The 8,537-nt window shown below is 33.9% G+C and overlaps 1 protein-coding gene across 1 annotated transcript; it reads left to right on the plus strand.

Moving 5' to 3' along the window:
• Window positions 1-2,298: 2,298 nt before the first annotated feature.
• Window positions 2,299-6,474, plus strand: LOC115994020 (amino acid transporter AVT1H-like). The gene is made up of 3 exons (XM_031118033.1): window positions 2,299-2,811; window positions 3,602-4,209; window positions 5,768-6,474. The coding sequence occupies exons 1-3, from the start codon at window positions 2,388-2,390 to the stop codon at window positions 6,311-6,313; spliced, it is 1,578 nt and encodes a 525-aa protein (XP_030973893.1). The 5' UTR covers window positions 2,299-2,387; the 3' UTR covers window positions 6,314-6,474.
• The last annotated feature ends 2,063 nt before the right edge of the window (window positions 6,475-8,537 follow it).

Raw genomic sequence — 8,537 nt, forward strand, 5'->3', positions numbered from 1 at the left:
AGTTGCTACTAAAAAAAAAAAAAAGAAACCTAAAAGGTTCTATTGATGTGATGCAATTAATGCATCACACAACGTGGGGCTCAAAACTGAAAAAGAAGTAAAGGCTGAACCATCCCATATTTTATTAAAAAAATATAAGTTTTCAACATTTCGAAAATTTCAAATAAGATACAAAATAAAGAAAGAGAAACCGCGTAGCAATGTTCATTGTTCAGCAAAAAAGAGAAGAAATCAGAGCAGTGAAGAAGGACAACAGACAAGAAGAAGAAAAAAATAATAATAATAAAAAGGAAGAAGAAGATCTAATCGGCGATGTCAATGTGGTGGCAACTTGCTGCACTGGGGTTTGTTCAAATCATGCATTTCTTTTATTTTTCCTTTTAGTTTTTGTACCGGCCGAATTTCTCTTTTCCGGCCGCAACGTCCGGTATACTCCAGTACGGCCGGTATTGTCCGATATAGGCCGGTATCTTGAGCGGTACATTTTGAAGGTGTTACGGTACCGATTCATCAACAGGTATGAAGAATTCCGGCCGTACCAACCGGTACAATACGCTGTTGACTTCCTTGTTTTTATCTCGTCAGGCTGAATGATTTTGTGTTTTCTTTCTTTCTTTCACATGCTTCCACTTTTCTATATTCTCTATGATACCTTTTCTCTTTATTCTCAACAGAATCTTTCCAATGTAAACGGTAGAATTAGTTTTCGCTGTAATGCATGACAGATCTGATCGATCAAATTATCATTAGAATCTTTTGCCGTAGCTTTCCTTTACAAATATTTTGGCATGTGATTCTATGTATATATATATGGAGGAGAAAGATTTGGGTTGTATTCGTATATCACACCTCACCATGGCCCATGGCATCACTTTCCCCCAAACAACTTTCTCAAAAAAAAAAAAAAAAAACTTTCCCCCAAACAATTATTTTTTTTGTTGAGAAAAACCTCCAAACAATTAAATGAAGGAAATTCAGGGATTCCTAAAATAAAAGAATAATATAACAAAACACATCGTGGGAATAAGATTAATTAAAATGGAAATTCCTATGCGTGAACCTTTCTTCCTGCAGGCTGCGCAGCCATGCATCCCTCTTATGGAACCTAAGAAATAATTTCTCTCTTTAGTTTGAAACATTGTAATTTTCCTATTTATCTTTTTTTTTAATGAAAATTTTATCCCCTCCATCAATTTTTTTTTTGGGGGTCAAAATTAATGAAAAATTCTTTTCTTTTTTTTTTAAGAAGAAAATTCTTTTTTAAATGTGTCTACACCCAGATGTTAATGAGTGGATGTGATATTTTTGTTATTGAAAGGCAATAAAGTTATGAGTTTAAATTCTATAGTGTAAAACTCAAATTTCACATCCTCCAATCCTAACATGCCACGTCATCTTATCACATATTAAAGAATAAGCACGTTCAATCAATTTTAATACTAATCTGTTTCTCAAAAAAAAAAAAAAAATTTAATACTCATCTAAAAATCCAACCAAATTAGGAGTTTATTGAAATGCTAATAGGTGTGGTAGAACGTATTGAATTTTAAGTAAAAAGTTAATGTGACAATCTCTTATTGGATGGTGTAAAACATGGGTTTTATACTCCATCTTTACCAAATTCTGATTCTAAAGTTATTATTATACATGTTATATCTTTTATTATTATTATTATTATTATTGTTATTATTATTAGAAGAAAGTATTACGATCTTTAACCTAGTGAGTTCAGACACATATTTCAAACAATTAGATTTCTCATTCATTTGAGAAAATACTAGCACATAGCCTCATTGGGTAAAGTACAGTGCTCCTTATAAAAAGGGGATCATTACAATGTTTGGAAACTAATGGAAGGACATTGCTAACTATCCTATAAGGGCTAGCTTTATCTATCTTATATACCTAAAGGGGGAAAGTGCAATCCACCTAATATATGCGATCCATTGCTAAGATATGCAATTTAACTAATTTGATTGATTCCTAAATCAGGACCATAGATTCGTCAGAAATGCATCCAATCAAGTTGATTACCTTGATGTTCATGGGCTGCATGCTTTAGCAATTGTTCAATTTGGCAACTCCTATTCCTCTATCAAATTTCCAATAAGCTATATAGCTAGCATCCACTATTAATCTAGATCAAAACTCTCTCTCACACACAAGCAAAGCCAAAGCATATTTTACAATTAAAGATTCTTACAAATGGTAAGCAGTGTAACGTGTACTACTAGAATTTGGTTATAAATATTCCTCAATCCTTTTACTTCATCTTCAAGGTTCACATACAAAGTTTCCACTACATCTTCTAGTTAGATTCTTATATCTAATATTTAGTACTAGGAGTGGGCAGTTGATTTTCTTCAATTATAAATATACCCGGCCGTATGCTTCATTGGCAAGGTCCATCCATTGTCTTGTATATTAAGCTTGAGTGCCTTATAGTTCCCTCAATTCCATCACTCCAATCTTGTTGGAACTTGTTCAAGAGTATGTGGAAAAAGATATCAAAGTCCATAAGAAATTTACTTTGCCTTCAACCAAACCGTCTCCTGCACCGTAATGAAGTTCTTAATGAGACACTGCATGGTGCCCACCGTAATGAAGTTCTTAATGAGACACTGCATGGTGCCAACTTGGATGTGCACTGGGTGAGCTCCCATGTTTGTTTAGAGGAAAGCAAACCATGCATGTGTAATCACAGCATTAAGAACTTAGAGTCTGTCGAAAATGACATAGCCATTGAGCATAATGTGGGGGCTACTGGTTCTTTTGCTCATGCTGTCATTAATATGATTGGGATGCTCATAGGTAATCAAGTTCTTCCATCATCTAATTAGTATAATTTTTGTAAATTTTATGTTAAATGTATGAAAAAAAAGAAGCTAAAAACTAGATTATTTATTAAAAAAAAGATTTGTTAATCTTTTTTAATAAAAATATCGAAGACAAAAAGCTAATTTTATTTGGCCAAACAAACACTTAGTATTCTATTAGAGATATAGGTTTATGTGTTTAAGAAATGTTACATTTACAACAAATCCTGAATGATAAGTTGCTACTAGCTAGCTAGTAACAATCTGTTACTTAGGATTTGTTATGAAAATGTTGTTAACTTAGCATTTCTCTTGTTTTGCCCAAGAGTCCAATTATAGTGTTAAGTCTATATATACCTAAACCTATCTCCTACTTAAGGTTCATTGTAACCATAATTTAATTAATATAGTGAAGATATAGCCAGCAAAGATTTTCTTACATGGATGTATGCGTTTACGCTGAACCATGTAATTTCTTGTATTATCTTTCTTTCTTCATTTTTCTTCTTTGTTTTCTCACCTACAATTAATTATTTTTCTCCTTGAATTTCAAGATATTCCATTTTATGTTCTAATAATTGTAGCCTGTCACACGTCCCTTTTTTCTCCTAGTAAAGCAAACAATTTTTTATTTTTTTTTTAAATCAAGCATATAATAGGCTGCAATGGAGATATAGTATAAAGTGAAATACTAAGTGAGAAAGAAGATTTGTATTCTCAATTATCAAATCCATTGTTGATGTCAAGCAACTTAATTGGTTATCTTTTTACTTATTTTCTCACAGGGTTGGGGCAATTATCAACTCCATATGCACTGGAAAGAGGAGGGTGGGTATCTTCTTTTCTGCTTATAGGACTTGGGATAATATGTGCATATACTTCTCATCTACTTGGAAAATGTCTTGACAAGAATCCCAAGTCAAGAAGTTTTACAGATATTGGACAGCATGCATTTGGAACAAAAGGAAAAGTATTAGTTACAACCTTCATCTACTTGGAAATTTTCATGGCACTAGTGTCCTATACAATATCATTGCATGACAACCTTATTCCAGTACTTTCAGGGATGCAGATTAAGGTGCCATGGGCTAAACTATCTTCATCTCAGCTCCTAACAATGATGGCAGTCTTAATAGCACTCCCTAGTGTGTGGCTGAGAAATTTATCTTCAATATCTTTCATCTCATCTGCCGGAATTCTCATGTCGCTTCTCATTTTTATATCAGTGCCATGCACTTCCATTTTTGGAGGTGTAAAACCCAATCACAAGATACCAGTCCTCCAGCTCCATAACATTCCTGCAATATCTGGGCTATATATCTTCAGCTATGCAGGGCACATTGTTTTCCCTAATTTATATAAAGAAATGAAAGATCCATCTAGGTTTACCAAGGTATGCACTATGCAGGTTCTCTTATTCGTCTCCCATTTATAAAGCACTTGATAGTTGATACACCCCCCCCCCCCACACACATATATATAGTTTACACACCTAACTTTTGAACTGAAATTGTAAATTGAAGACACAATTTCATTATGAGTTGAAGACACAATTTGAATTATATCTTCAACTCAAGATTTCAATTTTAAAAAATTAAATGTGTGTAACAAATACTACCTTATACATAGGTATATAATCCTACCTCTTTTTATAAAGTTGGATGTACAACGCTCTTATACATTAACCTAGGGCTGTCCAAGCAACCCGGAGACCCGGTCAAATCGACCAGACCCGACCCATCACGGCCAAATCCGACACCTCCGGCGGTCGGTGACGATTCCTATCCTCTGAAACCTGACTTCGACGAGTTGAGTGGCGGGTTTCGGTCTCTAAAACCCGAGCCATCCAATCCGACCGACAAATGCTAAGAAAAAGCTAAAATTTCCTAGATCTGGTGACTTTCTAGAGTTCCTTAGCTCCGATCTGGCCACCCTTTGTCTTCCTTCACTCAAATCCAATGGTATTTGCTCAGATTCACTCAAATCCGGCCAAATCTACTCTCCTCCTTCATTAGATTTGCTCAAATCCGACAATATATGGTTAGATCTGACTCATATCAACGAAGATAGGCTTAGATCGGCAAAGATAGACTCAGTTATTTGGTTGAATCCGACTATTCTTACTAAGATCAACAAAGATAGACTCCAATCTACTCAAATCCGGTGCCTTCAACTCAGATCGGTGAAGATAGAACTTCTCCTCCGCCCGCCATCGCTGATCATCGGACTCGATCTACTTGACCGTTCGTTCCCCTAAGCTTGGCCAACCCGACTTGTGGTGGTCGGCGGTTGGTTGCAGGTGTGTTTGTTCCACCCGATCTGAGCAGGTTGATCCGAGTTGAGGCCAAAACCAATCCGGACTGACCCGTGGACAACCCTACATTAACCTTATATAAGAATGGATTTAATATTCTGTAGACGTCACTTAGCTTGTGGTGGTAAAGTGTATGATCCTTGAATAAGAAACAGATGTCAAAGCAGTAAAGTCCAGAATAAAAAAACTTAAAGATTGAATTCATGTCAAGTGATAAAGTCTAGAAAAAATCCCACGGATTTTAAGTGTTACACAATTAAAGGTTTAGACATAAAATAATACGTAAAAAGTTCTGTGTTACACTCAGAACCTCAAAGGAGTTCAAGTGCGCAGGCACATGCATACAAACAAGAAAAGAAAAAAAAAAATCAAAGATCCCCCCTTCCCCCTTGATTTCAAATGACATGAGAACACAATCACATTTAAATTGGTTAAATATTAAATCTTTATGTTGCAATATTAGAACCTCCCTATTTTACAAACAAATTAAGAGAATCTTTTTTCCACATGAGGCTTGGGAATTTAGAGAAAGGCCTGAAGAGAGATAGCACTAGCTGGCCTTTGATAAAAAAAAAAAAAAAAATAGAGCTAATATTTCGTTTTCTACTTTATTTATTTATTCATCTTGGAATTTCAGGTATCTATTGTCAGCTTCACAATAGTGACAGCATTATATACAGCATTAGCTTTCCTGGGAGCCAAATTGTTTGGGCCAGAAGTAAATTCTCAAATCACTCTCAGCATGCCTCCACATCTTCTTGTGACAAAGATTGCATTATGGGCCACTGTGCTGACACCCATGACCAAATATGCATTGGAAATAGCACCATTTTCCATTCAACTTGAGCATAACCTTCCGGCTTCAATGGGTTCCAAGCTAAAGATGATCATAAGGGGTTGCGTAGGTTCATTTCTACTTCTATTAATACTAGCACTGGCTCTTTCTGTTCCATATTTTCAGTACGTTCTCAGCCTTACTGGTTCCCTTGTTAGCATTGCCATCTGCGTAATCTTTCCTTGTGCATTCCACACCAAGATTTGTTGGGGTCAAATATCAAAACCTCTCATAATTCTCAACTTGACCCTCGTTGCATTTGGCTCTCTTCTTGGGGTTTTTGGTACCGTTTCCTCATCCAAGTTACTTGTGCAAAGCCTACGAAGAAGAGCTCATCACTTAGCCTAAGAATATGATAATATATAGCAGATTTTTTTTTTTTTTTTTTTTTTTTTTTTTTTTTTTTGCTGTTGAAAAAAATGGAAGTGCTTTTGTTTTGCACTTCTTCTGAAAGCATCTATACTTGTTGCACATTAGTGTATATGGACACAAGTTTGCAACAATTGAAATCATGAAATAAAAACACAATTTCAGTTGTTTGCACACTTGCGTATACATACACTCTGATGTGCAACAATCATTGCTCTCTTTGTAAGATCAACTATCTATGTAATTCTCATCATCCAAATGGTGGCATATACCAAAAAAAAAGAAAAAAAAACTAATTTAAGCTTGCTTTCTCCTCGGTGATCATTTTGGGTGTTATTTAGAAAAAGTAATAACAAAAGTTATAACCAAAAAATTTTAAGATAATAAAAGTTGAAAAATAATCTCAAAGGAAAATTAAAGGAAGGATGTTTCCTGGCATTCTTAAAGGAAGGATGTGTTGGGCAAGGAAATAAAATGAAATTCAGGCAAAGATGCACAATCCAATTTATTATACAAAGCATCTTTCTTTTTCTTTTTTTCTTTTTTTTTTTTTGAGAAAAATTATACAAAGCATCTAATACCCAATGCTACGCCATAAGAATATATTATATGTCCAAGTAGCCGCAGCCTCACCATTCCAGGCCTAGCTTTCTAAAAACTAAAATAATTAGGGCTCGTTTGGTAAGAGATTTCAAGCAATATTGTTTAAGTTTTGTGGAAATACTTGTGGATGAAAAAATGTGTGGAAATACGTGTTATGGTGTTTAAACAACAGTTTTTGTTATTTAAACACCGTTACCAAACGGGGCCTTAATACTTTTCTTATGAAGTGATTAAACTGTCATTTTAGCCTAAGCAATTATTTTACTAATTATATTTTTGATAGATAGCCTAAGCAATTTTAATTCAAAGGTATTGCACTATTTAGAAAAATCAAAAAAATATTAGTTTAAAACAACGTTTATAAATTGATAATACACCCTCATATTTAAGAGTGACAGCACACCCAAATCCTAATAGCCAATATGTATTTGTGTCCATTTTTGTTACTTTTTTGCCGTTAACATCACATTCATAATTTAAAACGAAAAAAACAAGACAGAAATGAAAACAAATTCAAATTTTGACCTGAACATCCCAATAGAGAAGGATGTCATTTGTTCCCTCTCTCACTCTCACATTATTTAAGACCAACAGAGAAGCAGCAGCCAACGACTAGAAGAGCTGAAGCTTAAACGACATGTCTCAGTTAGTGTTGTTATTTAAACGACAACGATTTTCAGTATTTAAATAACATTATACATATTTCCACACATTTTTTCACCCATACATATTTCCAAAAAATACAAACAACGGTACTAGAACAACATTACCAAACACTCCCTAATTACTTAAATACTAGCACATGTAAAGCACATGACTTACTGTAACAGGTGGACCCACTTAGTTTGTTATATTATAAATTTGAATTATTTTTAGCTAAAAAAAAAAAAAAAGGCTCAAAAGTAAAATCATTTAAACTCTCTCTTCCTTTAATTTTATATATATAGCTTGTGTTTGAATAGATTATATTTGGCCGCTTATTTTGCTATTCAGCTTATTTTTAGTACTATTCATGGGTCCCATTGCACTTTTTGATACTATTCGTGGATCTCACTATACTATTTTAGCTAACTTTTACCTTTATCTACAGTATTTTCAGTAAAAAGTTTTTTGTTTCAGCAAAATGAGTGTATCCTAAACGGACCCATAGTGTCTGTTTGGCTAGCTTATTTTTTGTTAAATTATTTTACTATTCAGCTTGTTTTTGCTACTATTCATGGATCCTATTGACTTTTTAATACAATTCATGAGTCCCACTGTACTATTTCGACTAACATTTACCTTTATCTACCGTATTTTCAGTAAAAAGTTTTCAGTTTCAGTAAAATAAGTGGACCTCAAATAGATCCATAGAGTTAAATATATAATTATTATTTTATGGTTTATTTATATTTGACTCATCGTTTTCTACACTGAAATAACTCAATTGGCACCCAAAAAAAAAACACTTAGACAAAAAATGACATATGACACAAAATTATACTCTAATTGAAATTCAACTAGTATGTGACCCATGCTTACTCACTATAATTTGTCAATTGTAGTGGTGCTATGGGTTATTTTTAGGATAAACTACATAATTGGTCTGTGGGGCCCAAAT

The sequence above is a fragment of the Quercus lobata genome, chromosome 6 (genome assembly GCF_001633185.2).
Source record: "Quercus lobata isolate SW786 chromosome 6, ValleyOak3.0 Primary Assembly, whole genome shotgun sequence".
NCBI classification, from domain to species: domain Eukaryota; kingdom Viridiplantae; phylum Streptophyta; class Magnoliopsida; order Fagales; family Fagaceae; genus Quercus; species Quercus lobata.